The 17,915-nt window shown below is 38.8% G+C and overlaps 1 protein-coding gene across 17 annotated transcripts in view; it reads right to left on the bottom strand.

Annotated features, from left to right (window-relative positions):
- The window catches only part of STXBP5 (syntaxin binding protein 5), a 184,340-nt gene that overhangs the window by 109,777 nt on the left and 56,648 nt on the right, over window positions 1–17,915 (bottom strand). For all 17 annotated transcript variants that reach the window (XR_006289645.1, XM_037894935.2, XM_037894939.2 and 14 more), the window contains 3 exons: window positions 11,451–11,585; window positions 9,276–9,339; window positions 5,833–5,916 (listed from right to left, as the gene is read on the bottom strand). Coding sequence is in view for 16 of the 17 variants with exons in the window: in XM_037894935.2 (XP_037750863.1) it covers window positions 5,833–5,916; window positions 9,276–9,339; window positions 11,451–11,585 (283 nt within the window). In the remaining variant the exon portion in view is untranslated. The remainder of the gene's footprint in view (window positions 1–5,832; window positions 5,917–9,275; window positions 9,340–11,450; window positions 11,586–17,915) is intronic.

Raw genomic sequence — 17,915 nt, 5'->3', positions numbered from 1 at the left:
ACATAGACCCCAATTTAGCAAAGTTCATAAACATGTAATTAAGTGCATGCTGAATTGTAGCCATACAGGATCATACCTGTAGACAACCATCCCATCCCCATTTTAAATTTCTTACTCCCCTCCTCCTATTTCTTTGAAGGCTTTTGCAGACATATAAAGAGATCCACCAGATGGAGAATGTGCAGATTACATTCTTAAGGCTGCAAGCCTGTCTCCTAAGTACATGGTGCATACTGACATCTTAGCAACAAAAAAGGTAATGATCAACAAAAATAACTTTCTTTCTAACTGTAAAATTTATAACATGAAATATGTCAGAGATGTGATAAAGTACATGTATGTTAAGTTTTGAGTTTGAGGTGGCTGTGGTTCTTTAGCGGTCAAATGAAAGTGAGACTTCTCAAAGCCCAATTTTAAAAGCTAAAAACATGTTCTTATTTTCTACGGAAAAGAGAGCTAATATTTTATCCAAAAATTGCCATAAAAAAAAACACTTTTGACCTCAGAACAGTATTGTGTTAAATGTGGAGACTTCAGTCACTGCCGTGAGAAAAAGAATTTTTAGTGAAAAGCTCAACTAAAGAGACACTACTGATGATTCAATAATAAGCAGACAGTTTGGCATTCTGACAAACCTTGGAAACCAATTTCTTTGGCAAAGATGTGGGAATTTTGTGGAGGTGGAAATTAACCTATCCAGCTTTTTACTAGCGAGCCACTAAAAACTTAATCTGTTTAACACATAAGACACTTCCTGTGTGACCAGTTATTTTAACTGTTCAATCGCTATTAAAGTAGGACAAGCTGGTTTATTATCCAACACCAAATCCCAATACTGCCAATATCACAAACAGTTGCGCTTTTCAATAACATTGTTTTGGTGTTGACAGTAAAAGCCTCAGAAACACCAACATAAGTTACATATATGACCCACAATCTACACATGATGAAAAATACTGCATGAACTTTCAAAGTGTGCTGAGCAGATTTGGTGCAGTTATGTTTTTTAAAGAACCTGCTTATAAACACTGACAAGCCAATACTGTCAAATTAAAAACCGTTTCAGCCACATACGTTAACATATTATTGACCTTATTAGAAACAATGCCATACTAACTAAGAACACATTTATATGTGCAGTTACATATGGTTGGTTTGAAAAATAGTAGCAAAATGACATTGTGAGGTTCCATATTTACTCTCTCAATGACTTGTCATTTGCTTGAGTTAATATTTTCCTATCCTAGCAGCTAACTTCAAAACAGAGGTTTTGAAAAAAAAATGAAAAATAAGCATAGGCAAGAAACTCAAATAGCTCAAAAATAATTCAGAAAACTGTAGATACAACACCAATAAGTGCAATATTGAACTTAATCTGACAGCAGCAATCAAGAGAAGCTTCCTCTCCACCATTCACTTCTACATAGGTTGTTCTAATTTGTTGATGCAATATGCAAAACAGAATTAATTTATCTTTTCTGCATATTCAGGCTTTCACAAATCTAGAACAAATCTGACTAGCAATACTGAACCCAAGTTATAAGCTGAAGGAATCACTGTCCTGAAAACGACATTTCAGCACCTTGTCCATGGAGGAAAAGGTATCTAACTAGTATTGCACAACAAGGAATGAGCTAACAAATTGTTACGTTACATATTTTTCCTCTTCTGAGGGGAAGAAATATTTGCTGGGATGGACCCATACCTACCCAGACACGCTACTCTCCTTATTTTAAAACATCAGGATATACCACACATACAATTATAGAAATATAGGGCTGATATAATATAGATATACAGATATCTATATAAATATAGAGGTCATATAGATACCACCTCCCATGCCCCCAGGTGAGGTAGATCCAAGATCTAGAATGCTTTTGTTCAGTCATTTTAAAATATTTTCCCCAAAAAAGTCATTGCTAGACAGTCTACCCTAAAAGCCATGCTCTTCCTTTTTACTACATGGGCACTTCTGTCAATGCTGTACTGAACTTCAGTATCTAATCTATTATCTAAGCTAATACTGGTTACAGTACTTCAGCTGTTATGACGTTTACACTTGTCTGCATACAATTATTGGAATGACAGTCTGCAGAGTTAGGAAATATTTTACACTTAATTTAAATGAAAAAAAGGCTAGAGACTATAGTGATTTTCTGATTTTTTTATCCTGCAGATTTAGATTGCTCCCAACCCTAACTCACAAAAGGGCCTTTCCTACAAGTTCCTGATGGTAGAAGAGAGATCTTAAACACCCATTGCATCACAGTTCTCTCCAAAGCAATTAATACACTGGTCCTCTCAGCTCATAGGTAACTGCATTCAGACTGTTTTTAGCCTGCAGTGTTAACTAGATCAGTGGTTCTCAACCAGCGGTCCAGGGCACCCTGGGGGGCCATGAGCAGGTTTCAGGGAGTCTGCCAAGCAGGGCCAGTGTTAGTCTTGCAGGGCCCAGGGAAAAAAAGCCGAAGCCATGCTGTACAGGGCTGAAGCCCAGTGCCACGAGCCCTGCCGCCTGGGGCTGAAGCCGAAGCCTGAGCAACTTAGCTTTGCGGGGACCCCTGTGGCGTGAGGTCTCAGGCAATTGCCCTGCTTGCTACCCCCTAACACTGGCCCTGGCTTTTATATGCAGAAAAACAGTTGTGGCAAAGGTAAACATTTTATAGCTTGTTGGGGGTGGGGAAATAAACATGGGGAAATAGTTTTACTTTGTGTAATGACCCGTCCACTCCCAGTCTCTATTCAAGCCTAAATTAATTGTATCCAGTTTGCAAATTAATTCCAATTCAGCAAGCTCTTGTTGGAGTCTGTTTTTGAAGTCTTTTTGTTGTAATATTGCGACTTTTAGGTCTGCAATCGAGTGACCAGAGAGATTGAAGTGTTCTCCGGCTGGTTTATGAATGTTATAATTCTTGACATCTGATTTGTGTCCATTTATTCTTTTACGTAGAGACTGTCCAGTTTGACCAATGTACATGGCCGAGGGGCATTGCTGGCACATGATGGCATATATCACATTGGTGGATGTGCAGGTGAACGAGCCTCTGATAGTGTGGCTGATGTGATTAGGCCCTATGATGGTGTCCCCTGAATAGATATGTGGACACAATTGGCATCAGGCTTTGTTGAAAGGATAGGTTCCAGGGTTAGTGGTTCTGTTGTGTGGTTGCTGGTGAAACAGAACCACTACAGCAAAGACTTGCAACAAAGGCTGTTGCCAACTGTGTCCACATATCTATGAATAGAGACTGGGAGTGGATGGGTCATTACACAAAGTAAAACTATTTCCCCATGTTTATTTCCCCACCCCCACCGTTCCTCAGATGTTCCTGTTAACCGCTGGAAATGGCCCATCTTAAGTGATCACTCTCCTTACACTGTGTATGATAGCCCCCATTTTTTCATGTTCTGTGTGTATAGAAATCTCCTCACTGTATTTTCCACTGAATGCATCCGACGAAGTGAGCTGTAGCTCACGAAAGCTTATGCTCAAATAAATTGGTTAGTCTCTAAGGTCCACAAGTACTCCTTTTCTTTTCGCGAATACAGATTAACACGGCTGCTACTCTGAAACCACTCTTTTTATAGTGAATATTGTGAAATGTATTGAGCTCTCTCAATACAAAGTCTTCAGTTTTTTCTGTCCCTCTCTGCTTTGTGGTAATGCACAGTGCAGAAAACAGAGACAAAACAAAAAAGATTGTGAAAGTGTAAATTTAAACTTTTAATTCTATTTCCTTATTTTCTTACATGAAAAATATGAAGAGTAGAAATATATTTTTATACCTACAGATTTATACTGTGATTCTAAATGTGTAAGCTGTTAGAATGTGAATGTAAATGTTAGATTCACATGTAAATTCGACTCATTTATTTTAGCACTAGGCTAAAAATACATATCTATCACAACTTTTTGAAAGCTGAAAGATACTAAGGTTTTTATGGTCATGACTAGGTCATGAGAAGCCCAAACTAATAACTTAACTAGCAGCTGCAGAGGCAGTCCGTGTTCTAGGAACATGAATGCATAACTGGAAGACAGGAACTCCTCAGTTCCGGTATCAGCCCTGCTAAACAACAACCATATGAAGTTGGGCAAGTCATTTCTCTCTTTCTCTCAGTTTTCTCATCTATAAAATAGGATAAATATTTCAATATCAACTACAGTCCCTCACAGGACTGATGTACAGTGTTTACAATATGTGAAGCACTGTTATATGGGAGATGGGAGCTTGGGTTGCTTGTTTATCTGCAATCTGGCCAGGCCTCCTTCCCAACCTGAAGAGTATCTCAAAGGAGCCTCCCACTTTTCTACAGCCAAGTAGGACTGTGAGATAGACAAAGACAGATTTGTTTCTCCATTTGTTGCCTGACCCAACTCCCATCTCCAAACCAGAAGTGCATCTTAGCTGAGGTATTACCCTAGCTTCCCCATGATACATCCCAGAAGGCCTGAGAGCATGTCTACACTGCAACTGGGAGGTACGAATGCAGCATGTGTAGACATACCCAAGCTAGCTTTGACCTAGTTAGATCTAGCTACCTCAAACAACAATAGCAGTGAAAATGTGACAGCATTGCTTGCCGCAAACCCTGGGTACATACTTGAGAGGATAAGCTGTGCTGCTGTGGTTTCACTGCTATTATTACTCAAACTAGCTTTAGTTCAAAGCTAGATATAGTTAGATCAAAGCTAGCCTACATATGTCTACCTGTGTTGCAATCACACCTCCCAATTGCAGTACAGACACAACAGGAGAGGTAGGCAGTAGCTGCATTCCACCTGCAGCCTGGCCCTTCTACTGAATCTGGGAGAAGAAAATCTGAGAACTATAAATATTTGTCTCTGCTTTTCTCTTTTTAGTTAAACACGAGACAGATGTAAGACTGTTGCTTTACACTTACCCGTACGTGCAGGAGACATACAATGGATCAAGTTTACTGCCTGCTTATATCAGTAAAAACTATGCTGGAAGGCTCTGGTGGCCAAAATTACACAACCAGGTTGTGCAAACTAGTCACAAATCCACCTGAATGGGCTGCATGGGTCCTGTGCAGACATGAAAATGTGAGGCACAGTCCAAAAAGTAAGCATTACCAGGATGGCATTAAACTGCACAAAATCAGCACCTCCCTTCACAAGATTCCGTTGGTTTAATTTTTGTGAAGAAATAAAGGATACTGAAACAGTCTCCCTGATGTAAACCCGAGCAGAGAAGAAAAACACTCCTTTGTGGCCTTGAGTACAATTGCCTTAGCTGACACAGGAAAGAGTACTTCACACCCTTGTGCCATCTTTATTGGACTTGGTCCATTAACTATTGATTAACAGTGATTTTATTTTTAGATAACAATAGATTATTATAGATATCAATATCTATTTGTAAGTTGGTTTTATATATTTAAATTTTCACAGCTGCACAGAATTATGGGTTATAGGCATTTTGTCCTATTTTTCTCAATAAAAATCTTCCGTTGCAGGAAATTTAGAGAAACTGAAAATATATTAAGCATTTTAAACATACGAGTTGTATTTACCAAACCACAGCAAAAAAGAGTAAAACAAAAAAGACAATTTAATAATAAATGTCTTATTTAGAAAAAATGATTTTAATATAGCAAAATGTTTAGAAGCAAATGGTATGCTTGCAACAGACAGTACAGATTCACTTACGCAGGTATTAAACAGATATGAGGAATACAGTATTCACTTCTAAACGTCGTTGTTCAAACATACAAAATATTGCCAATATTTAATGACTAAGTCACAACAAACAAAAACATTGCAACACAACTGGAAATGAGTCAGCTGAAGAATAATGTCATTACCTCATCATGTGTGTATCTGTAATCTGCCTTCTTTGACTTGAGGTCCCATAATACTACTGTTCCAGACTCATAACCAATCAGGAGCTGCAATAATCAGAGTAAAGAATGTTGAAGGAAAGAAAATTACTTAAAATACCTGTAATTCTTGTTCTATGAAGTAGATACTGCAACAACATTAGATCCACCCTCTTGTATCTTTATTCCTACACGTGACAAGGAATCCTCCACTTGACGGGGCGCACTTTCCCCGCATAGGTACTGCGGGAGTTAACTTCACCCTCTGGGCCGAGGAGCCCATACCCCAGGAGGATAGGTAGAAAAAGGAGCAGCTCAGCTCATTCAGCACAGACCGCCAAAGAGAGAGAACGCACGCTTCAAGCTCCAGCCCAGGAACGGCAGAAGTCCCAGATGGCAGGAGCCAGGGACGCTGTGACTCCAGAGGATGCCCAAGGAGTGGCGGAGCTGTTGGGAGCCACCCTGACCGAGAGCCCAGAGCCCACGGAGACGCTGGGACCCTAGTATCAGGAACCGGATAGGAAGTAGCTCAGGGAGACCAGTTGTGGTGCTGAGTGGAGTCAGTGTATTATGGTGGAATCCCCGCTGACCTGGTGGCAAGCACACTTGCCACTAGGTCATGCAGCCCCACGGAAGGGGCAGCTACACAGATTCTGGCTTCTAGGCCATAAAACCCTGAGAAAGGGCAGCCCTACTGAATCCGACTGTTAGGCCATACAGCCTTTCTGAAATGGGAAGTATTACTGACTGTCTGCTAGGCCTTACAGCCCTGTTGATGTGGGCAGTTAGACTGACGACTCTGGCCATTGGGCCATGCAAACTTGAGAGAGGGGGCAGTCCTACTGACTCTTGCCATTAGGCCATACTGCCTTGCTGAGCCAGCTGGCCACTCTGACTCTGATCACTAGGCAATACACCCTGGCCGAACCAGAAAACCATTTTGATTTGGGCAGTTGGGCCCCACAGCCCTGTGGGAAGGGGCCGTCACCCTGACTCTAGCCATTGGGCCACATAACCTTGAGAGGAGAGGCTGACATATTGACTTTAACCATTAGTCCTCACCACCCCAAGACCAAGGGTGGTCATAAGGACGCAACTGTGGGGAAGTTATTACCCCACCTCACCCCAAGAGGGGACGGGGCACACTTGCCCTGCGACACTCCACAACAAAGTTCTAAAACCACTGAACTACTTCACTGTTACACAGCAGGTACATGGTCTCAAAAAGGTAACCTGTGGGCTATCAGACATCTATTGCACCATCCAAATTTCTGTAATCACAAAATATTCACATTTAATAACAAACTGAGTACTACATTATCACCAAACTATGTTCAAGCCAAAGAGGAAGTTTCATAATTAAACATAAAAAGAAAGGGAGTACTTGTGGCACCTTAGAGACTAAGGTGCCACAAGTACTCCCTTTCTTTTTGCAAATACAGACTAACACGGCTGCTACTCCGAAACCTATAATTAAACATGTGTACATTAATATTGTCATGGAAGGCAATATTTTTACTTATATTTTGGGGTACAATGGCCTTAGCTGTTACAGGAAGGAGTACTAAACTGTCCATCATTTTTTGATTTATTCCATTAATTAACAGTGATTTTATGTAATAGAAAATAGATAATTTTAATAAAATTTGCATGGTGCTGAATGATTTTTCTTGATTCCTGCTTCTCTCTCTGGTCAGCATGCATTTTCTCAAAATTAAGTTTAAAGGACTGTTAGCCAACCACTTTGCTCACTTTTAAAGTAAAGTTCCCTTCCAAACAACCAATTCTACCACAAATACATTTAAACTTTTCTTAAGCATGGTAGCTTGCACTGTATAGACAGGTCCTGAATAGGTAGAAATGTAAATCTCCTCTTTATAGATATGTCTTCCAGTAAGTAGTCATGTCACAGAATATGCATCTGTCATGTGTGGTTTGTTCTCACCTTCTCACCAGGAGGTATATTTGTATATGCTCTCCAGCATTTTCAGAGGGTTATATTTTGTCGGAGTGGTTTTTAAAATGTACACACCTCTACATGTTTGATGCAAAACTAAGGTTGAAAAAAAATGTGCAAGATCAAAGTAGTGAACCTTGCCCTGGGAGCAGAAGGTGGTGAGATTTGTGATGGTCTTTTATTCTGTAGGAGTTCACCCCACATAGATAAGTGCTCTCGCACTCTCTTGAGGCGCCACTTGCTACTGTCCCCTCTAAATGATCAGATCCACTTTGGAGTGAATTAATGCATTAATCTTTAACTTTAATGTTGCAAGATAGAACAAGGAATTCCGGTTAAAAAAATTAGTTTAAAAAAAAAATCAGTAATCTACCATTTCAGTTCTCCAGAGAGTGTCAAACTTTTCCCCAAGCATGTCTTGCAGAACTATATTAGTGATTAGAAAGAAGCAGATATTGAAAAATATCTTGTAAGGAATGCTCTACACTTCTATTCACTTTCAGAATAGGTTTATATCCTCCACAGATTACTTAACTAAATTTACAGCTGCTGTAGTAACCCTTTCCCTCTTCTCTCCAGATAGACAGATAAATATTTGTTCAGAACACCAGAGCTATCTATCTATATAAATAAAGGTGCCTCTTTCTCTTACATATTCCTCCATTCTATGTCCCTCTTACTTTTCTTTTTCTCTCTATAGGCACACACAAGATGATGCAATCTTCTGTACCCTAATGGTAGCAGAATTGTCAGACTCCCTTCTGGCTGATACCAAAAAGCACAGCACTACCTAATCCTGCAAAGAATAGAAGTCCTGCAAGAAGAAACATTGTAGAGGACAGCAGGAGGTGAGAAGCACTGATCAGTAAGGAGGAAGACAAACACAAATTACTCAATGCCTCTGCGCTGTTCCCACAGCATGAGGGGGCAGGGGTTTACTGGATGAATGGATATTTGTTACCTGAATTATCCAAAGGCACCAGCTACTTTTAGTGGTTCCAAATCCACTAAACATTTTATAAATCAAAATAGGAAAATCACTAAATCACAATAGGAAAAAACAAATCATGCAGTCACTGATGACAGCAGCCCTAAAAAGCACATGCTAAAGTTTATCTATCTTGCCTCTGACTGTTTTCAGTCTCTCCATTTTCTTTTACTATATCCCTATTGCCCATCACAGTAAGCTCCTTCCTCATTTATACCTTCTAGGATCTTCACAACTAACCTTTGTCCTATCTCCGCTTTCATCATTGCTTCAGCACACACACTCACTTAATTTAGCCCAAATAGCTCATCTGATCAAACCCTTCATGCCATTTTACTATGCCTATCTCATTTATTACTTCCTCAAAATCCATGGCACTTATATCAGGTTGTCTTTGATTTATTTCTTTTTTTAAAAGATAAATAAATACACTTTCACGTCACTCAATCTCGCTCTTTATTGAGATTTTCAAATTCAACATACCTTTCCTTCATCCATTGGATTGTCACTAATATGGACAACAGGTCCTGGATGAGATTTGGACGACCTGAAAGGGAAAACATTTCCCTCTTAAATAAAAGAAACACATTTTCCCCCCCAGAATCTATTACAACTAGTTCCTTTTGAGATGAAATCCTGTTTATGCATCTCAGATTCACATTAGTTCTTTTGGCCACATCATCACACTGGGAGCTCATGCTCAGCTGATTATCCACCATGGCTACCAAATCTTTTACAGAATCACTGCTTTCCAAGTTAGGGTCCCCCATCCGCTAAGTCTGGCCCTACATTCTTTGTTCCTATATGTATACATTTACAGTTAGGCATACTAAAACATATATTGCTTACTTGTACCCAGTTTTCCAAACAACCCATATTGATGCTAAATCAGTGACCTGTCCTCTTCATTATTTACCATTGCCCAGTTTTTGTGTCATCTACATACTCTACCAGTGATGATTTTATGTTTTCTTCCAGCCCACTGATAAAAATGTTGTGAACAGCTACATATTGCAATTGCTGCAACCATAGTGAATCTATTACTATGTTACATTTATTTTATTTACCTGTATTTTGATTTTTTTAATTGAGAAGCAGTGATACAGCAGCCTTCATTATTTTATCCCACAGTAGAAAAGTAGCCTTAATGTTGACCATTCAGTATGCGTAAAACAATGTGCAAAAGTGTATATTACAACTAATTTATTAGCTGCTAAATCACAAAGTGGCGGAGAATGTAGGACTCTACAGCCTCACAAATCATTAGCCCCAGCCACATCTCATTTTTTGGGTAATAATTTGCGTTTTATTATTGGAAAAAAACTTTACACATTAACTGAAAGACCCATAGATATAGCTTTGTGTGAAACAGGGTATTGCATGCTCTGTTTGTAATCCATCAATTAATCATCCAATAAGAAAGCTTTGAAAATAATTTACAAATATGAATTGGTCTGCACTATACTGAAGAGCCGGCTAAACACCCACTATTTTTGGATTTCTTTTCCATTTCTGTCAATACACTATCAGCTTCTGTTCCTTTCAGTTTAACCTAAATATCAGGATCATTTATTAAAGACAATTTCACATAAGTGTTTTTATCCCTAGCTAAACTTAGTATGTGACAACTGTTAGTTCAGTAATGAAAGAAATATTCCAGGATCAATAAAACCAAATTCACTTATTTTAACCATTGTTATTTAAGCCTAAAAATTTATCGTGAGCACAAAAATAATCCTGCTGAATTGTACAGTTAATGACTAATGAGTTTTATTGTCTATGGGCCCATCCTGCCGCTCATTCCATTCAAAAATGCCATTTAAACAATGGCATTTTTGACAAAGTGCATGCACGGGTCCAAAAGTTGTGTGCCTAAGTTAAAGTTACAATAAATGTTCTATAAAAGATCTGAACTAGAAAGAGCCCCAGAAACCTTTAATTAAATTACCATTATGATGATGCCATCTGACATTGGACTACAACAAAAGCTATCAGACAAAGTCATATGGATGAGATAAAATAACACTTTTTGAACATTACAATCCTGTAGTCAAATATTTGAATACCGAAAAACTGGTTGGGAATCAGGCGGACTCAGGCTTCAGTCACCCCCTCCTGGGGTCGTGTAGTAATTTTTGTTGTCAGAAGGGGGTCGCGGTGCAATGAAGTTTGAGAATCCCTGTTCTAGAAACATGCAGATGCGGATATAATATAGAGAACTGTACATACTGTAGAAAATTCAGGGAGATTTACACACAAAGTGAATTGTACTGTACTTTAAGACTACTTTTCTGTTAAGAAAGTCTGGCAGCTGCAGTTTCACTTAAGAACTATAAAATAAAATTAAATATTCCAAATTTCAGACCTCAGATAAATGAAATCAATACTGTACTTCAACATGATCTACATACCCATCCTGGCAATGCTCATCACATCACATAAAAGATGTAAGTTTTTTTTGTTTATTGCCAACACTCATGTAGAAAAGAATTTTAGACCAGAACATATGTATATGTTTCAGATTTCTGGGAGATAAAATGTGTTTATATTATTTCTATTTAAATTTGTTATTTAACACAAATGACATTTCTATAATTAACAATGGTATCCAGGACAAATATTTTTGTTTTCAGCTAGGTAATACTTAACCAAACTCACAGTTCAATGGCTTTATTCCACATGATGACATAGCCTGAGAGCGTAAAGGATTCCACATTGACAATGTGAATGTTTCCTCTTTCAGTACCCACATACAGCCATTTACTTTGGAAAGGCAGATGGCAAAATGTTATCCTGCAAGATACAATGCATTCAAAAAAGTAATTAGGAAAATTGTTTATAAATTCTACAAATACTTTGTTAAAGCCCAACATCAGAAAACCAAATCCAGGAAGAGGGAACTATTTTATCTTTATCGTATTTTATTTGTATATATAAATCACTCAGCCATATGAAATTTTAAACTTCAGAGACCTGGTGTAATTGCTACATAAAAGAGCATGCTTCAGAAATTATGATGTGATTAAACTGGTCTATAACAAACAAAAATTGCAAGTGTGAAGGTTATCCTTGGAACAAAAGATAAATCTTCACTTAAAATTTGAATACCTTATTTGGAATTTATTTTAAGATATTCTACTTGTACACTGGGTTTCCAACTGCTTTTTAAAATTAATCTCACCATATTACTACTTTTTTCCAGTTTCAAGGGCACAATGCATTTTAGATGTTGCCTTCTGTTTTATATATTGGTTTCAAGAGACACCAGGTTAATAAATCAAATACAATAAATATAAATTGTGACAAGTAATTTTAATTTTATACCAAAAGTTTTTCTTCCAAAAACTATTTAAATAATGCAATATTGAATTATAACCAATTTCAACAAAATTTATTTAAAAATAGTTTTAGGCAGTGAAGTTGCTCCAGTACTTCCCTGCTAAACATTAGAGTTTTACAACCATATTTTTTTCCTCTGGCTCCTGTATTTCTGTCTCGAAGATGTACATAAACATGGGAAAAAGCTAATGGTCACTTATGCCTTCACAAAGCTGCTTCATAAGACACCACAAGAATGTAGAAAACAGAGTTTTTACCTAGAACGTGCTTTGGGCAGGGAGACTGGGTTGAGAAACATGAGGAGTGAAGACAGACTGGATAGGCAAGGAGAATGGGATTAGGGCAAGGGAAGCTGAATAGGAAGGCCTGGGATAGGGACAGATTGGAGAGGACAAGACAAAAAATGTCAGCCTGTAAGAGGGAACAGATTAAAGAATCTGTGTTCATTTGAGTGCACATTCCTTCAGAGTCTGGAATGGAATCCAAGATTTCCTAGAGTTACCCTTCCTTTGCAGTCAATAAATCTCTCTGAAACCCTGTGGGCAAAGTGTCCAGCCCTTCCCATTCCCCTCTAATGCTTGTGTAAAAACATAACTGTCAGCAGAATCTCACACTTTAGGTTCTTTGGACTCAAAGATAGATCTCAGCCAGCCATGTGAATTTACCGTCCCGTAAGTTTCTAGAGGCCTTAATAACTTAATTCTACACTATGACACCCTAATAAACAAACGCTTGTGAGAGAAATTTCCCAATCATCTTCTATAGTAAAGTAAAATCGAGCTTCATTGCAACCTTGTCCATCCTCTTTAATGACACTACTCATTTTTGCTGGGTTTGAGAACTGATGTTATAATGTAATATACACTCTAAAACACTTACAAGACTTACACTCTGTCTGCTTTTATTTGAGCTGTTAAGCTAATAGAATGATCACCACCACAAGACGCAGGGAGCTATAATATGTGTAGGGATTATCTGGTTACTTCAGCTAGAAGTAAGATTACGTTTTAGTCACAGGTATTTTTGGTAAAAGTCACGGCAACAAACAAAAATTGACAGCCGTGACCTGTCCATGACATACTAAAAATACCTGTGACTAAATATCTTGTGGGGGGAGGTTGGGAGCTGGTGCTGGGGTACCAGCTGCTGGGTACCAGCTGCCTGGGGCCATGGACTGCAGCTGCTCTGGCTGGCTGGCAACGGGCTGCTGCCCACCCGGGGTCGGCTGCTGGGGGCTGTGGCTGCTCTGGCCGCCCACCTGGGGACCATTGCCCATGGCCACCCAAACAGCTGCCAGTGCAGCCGGCTGCAGGGCTGCTCCAGCAGTGGCCGGTGTGGCTGTGCCAGAGCCAGCTGCTTGGGCAGTCCTGGGATCAGCCACGATGGCCTTTGCAGTAGTCACGGAGGTTGTAGAAAGTCACGGAATCTGTGACTTCGGTGATCTCCATGACAGACACGGAGCCCTAGCTATAAGGTTTGAAATATTCTGTGTTCCAGAGTTTAAAAAATAATGTCACTTGGCAGGCTGAAGTTGAATACAGACTGAACTCAAGAACGAAGTGGGGTTGCATGTAGCTTGCAAATAAGCATTTTCATACCTGCAACCCCATGTCATTCACCACATAGCCATGTCTCATTAACCATTCTCCCTATGCATTGAATAAGACTGTGAGGTTTCTGTGGAAGTTAGTATGTGATCAGGCAGTTAAATATAATTATCACAATGCATACAGACCCAAAGTGGGTTAAAGAAAGATTGATCAGAAAAAAACAATTCTGGCATTTTCCAGCTTTTGAGTTCTTGATTTTGCATCCTTAACATATTTTTGTAATTTTTATATATTAATAAATATATTCCTGTATGGGTCAGAGTTAACATATAAAATATCAAGAACCTGATCCTTATTATTTATTCAAAGTGTATTTTTAAAATCCTTACACCACAAAAAGTGCTCAATAAACTCTTCATAGAATATATCAAAGTATGCCTGTACAACTGTAACAACTTCAAAGGAACAAAAATCAGGAAAATGCCATACAGAATATAAATTCACTGTACTAACCATAAAAAGAAAAGGAGTACTTGTGGCACCTTAGAGACTAACAAATTTATGTGAGCATAAGCTTTCATGAGCTACAGCTCACTTCATCGGATGCATTCAGTGGAAAATACAGTGGGGAGATTTATATACACAGAGAACATGAAAGAATGGGTGTTACCATACACACTGTAAGGAGAGTGATCACTTAAGATGAGCTAATACCAGCAGGAGAGCAGGGGTGGGGGGCTGGGAGAAAACTTTTTGTATTGATAATCAAACCATTTCCAGCAGTTGACAAGAACGTCTGAGGAACAATGGGAGGTGGGGGGGGGGGGAGAGAAATAAACATGGGGAAATAGTTTTCCTTCGTGTAATGACACATCCACTCCCAGTCTCTATTCAAGCCTAAATTAATTGTATCCAGTTTGCAAATTAATTCCAATTCAGCAGTCTCTCACTGGAGTTTGTTTTTGAAGGTTTTTTGTTGAAGAATTGCCACTTTTAGGTCTCTAATCGAGTGACCAGAGAGATTGAAGTGTTCTCCAACTGGTTTTTGAATGTTATAATTCTTGACATCTGATTTGTGTCCATTTATTCTTTTACGTAGAGACTGTCCAGTTTGAGCAATGTACATGGCAGAGGGGCACTGCTGGCACAGGATGGCATATATCACATTGGTGGATGTGCAGGTGAACGAGCCTCTGATAGTGTGGCTGATGTGATTAGGCCCTATGATGGTGTCCCCTGAATAGATATGTGGACACAGTTGGCAACGGGCTTTGTTGCAAGGATAGGTTCTGGGGTTAGTGGTTCTGTTGTGTGGTTGCTTCAGGTTAGGGGGCTGTCTGTAAGCAAAGACTGGCCTGTCTCCCAAGATCTGTGAGAGCGATGGGTCATCCTTCAGGATAGGTTGTAGATCCTTGCTGATGCGTTGGAGAGGTTCTAGTTGGGGGCTGAAGGTGATGGCTAGTGGCGTTATTTTCTTTGTTGGGCCTGTCCTGTAGTAGGTGACTTCTGGGTACTCTTCTGGCTCTGTCAATCTGTTTCTTCCCCCCTACTCTCCTGCTGGTATTAGCTCATCTTAAGTGATCACTCTCCTTACAGTGTGTATGGTAACACCCACTGTTTCATGTTCTCTGTGTATATAAATATCCCCACTGTATTTTCCACTGAATGCATCCGATGAAGTGAGCTGTAGCTCACGAAAGCTTATGCTCAAATAAATTTGTTGGTCTCTAAGGTGTCACAAGTACTCCTTTTCTTTTTGCGAATACAGACTAACACGGCGGCTACTCTGAAACCTGTACTAACCATATTACAACCACATAAAATAATCAGTTATTTTGTTTCAGTTTTGTGTTGAATGCAGTAAATGAGCTGTTACATTTTCAAGAATGTTTCTTTTATTTCTTGAACAGATTAAAAAGTAATGTTTTTCATTGCAATGAATGTCAATTAAATATTGGTACTATGGTGGCAAGAGCTCAAATCTAAAATATTTCAGTTATAATAGCATCACACAGGAAAAGTAATGTATTAAACCTATGTACATTTTTGCCCCCTTTAAGCAATAAAATCCATAAGGGCTGATATCAAAGAGCAACAATTCTATGCTAGTTATAAACTCTAATCTTATTAAATGCAAAAACTTATGTGAAATCAACATTAAGGCTGCACAGTTAATATTGAAGTAGGAAAAGCAGAAATTAAAGTTCTAACAGCAACGTTAATTTGGCTATATTGCAGATCCTGTATATTTTACAACATAGGTACTATAATAAGCATTCAGTTCCCAAACCTGAGTGTATTTAACTGTTTGAATTACTTATTATGATGACTTCAGTATTTTTCATTGAAAAAAAATCTCAGATGTGCTGCAGCCTGCACCGAAAATAAGTTTGAAAATCTGGCATGCAAGCATTTATAATATAAACATCTGATCTTCCAGATAATTATACATCTTTAGGTGCCAGCAATGTGATGCTGTTCCAGTCTACTTGAACATACAGATAAGTGCAATGTAAAAAATGTGCAAGGTTAGATTGTGATTAAGACTTATAAATTTGAGAGACTGAAAATGCCAATTTAACTATACGACAAACACCAGGTGGTATATCACAGGATGGATACCACATACTATTTCCTACAGGGTCTTATTTTCATGGAAGGTGTGCACAAATGTGTAAAAAGCTTAATTTACATGTGATAATACCATACCTGCATGTGCAAATTTATTATTTGTATATGGCCGAATAGATACATATCTTTGCACATCCAGATAAGGTATCTATGTCCATTTAAAAAGTCAAGGCATCATCAGTAAAAGCTGGATTAAATTGTTCCTTTAAAAAAAAATCGTAAGTCTTGAAGAGGTGGTGGTGTTGGGGGCGGGAAGAGCATTCTTCTCTTATCAAGAAGTTTTGCCTGCATTGTTGATTTAACACAAGGGTCAAGTTATGCAAGTAAAGCACAACAGTTTCATTATATTTGCACCCCTTGAGAATGTTTTGACATATTGGTTCACAAGTAATAAAAAAAATCCTAAGTGAACAGAGCATTGCAAAGAATAGAGGTTTTTTGGACAGAGCAGCCTGACAGTTTCCAAACATCCTGAAATAAGCAGAAACTGCTATCAAGGAAATCTACTGCAGGATCCATGGTAAGCTGATTTGGAATATATCCAATACATGAAAGAAGGCCATGACAGACATTTATTAAGTGCAAACTGACATTTTCACAGAAGAGCAACAAATTGACAAGCAAATGCACTGTCAGAAGGATGCAAAGGAAGGCATACTAGATTGAGAAGGCATACTAGATTTACGGGTGCACAGGAAATCTTGTTCCCTTTGAGCACTACAGGAAAGTCCATAGTACACATGAGATAAAGATGGTACATGTTGAAAGATGGAGAAATGAAGATATCATGGAAGTGTAACTAGTAGGAAGACCATACAGGAAACCAGTACAGACCAATGCTGCATTGATGCAACATTAATAAGTTGCCTTCAAGAACTGGAGAAAGAACAGGACTCAAGAAAGACGTCAGCAGTCTAACTATTAATCACAATCCAAGCTCTAAAGAAAACGGGAACCATCAAAAAGAAGTAACAGGTAACTAACTGATCAGTGCCACCATAGTGAAAAGTCTGGAAAAAGACATCTGTGGCTCACAAAGAGAGTAAGATGGCATGCTACCTCCCAAGTGCCAGGATAAATGATGTCATATGACACTGATGGGAAATTCACAATATTTCTAGTCCACATTAGAAAACCACTGGTTCACTTTATTCCTGGGGCATAATATTGGTACTTCGTTAGGAGTATAGTTAACAGACTCTTCAGGTGCACAATTTAAGAACTGATCCCCTAATCCGGATAACATTCATCCATTCAGGTTTATTCTCCACTCATTAGTTCAACCTGTCTGTGATGGTGTTTTCTTTTCCTGCAAGGTAGGTGAGCACTATAAATTATGCTAGAGAACTAAAGCTCGGTGCCACAGCTAAATCATGCGTTATAACAAGTGTTGCACAGCCAAAACTCTGTGCAGAGAAAGATTTAGTGTTACAGAGATGGTTGGTACTTTCAAATCCAAAGTTTAGCACTGAGAATTGCTCTGGTGACACTAAGAGTAGAAAAGTAGAGTGCTCAATAGCACATTGTTTTTCATATTCACCTTGATGCAATGGATTCTTCAAAGGGAATAGGACCAGAGCACCCAAGGAAGTGAGTGTCATGC

Source organism: Chelonia mydas, chromosome 3 (assembly GCF_015237465.2).
Source record: "Chelonia mydas isolate rCheMyd1 chromosome 3, rCheMyd1.pri.v2, whole genome shotgun sequence".
Taxonomy (NCBI): domain Eukaryota; kingdom Metazoa; phylum Chordata; order Testudines; family Cheloniidae; genus Chelonia; species Chelonia mydas.
This window is presented reverse-complemented; position numbering and strand designations above follow the sequence as displayed.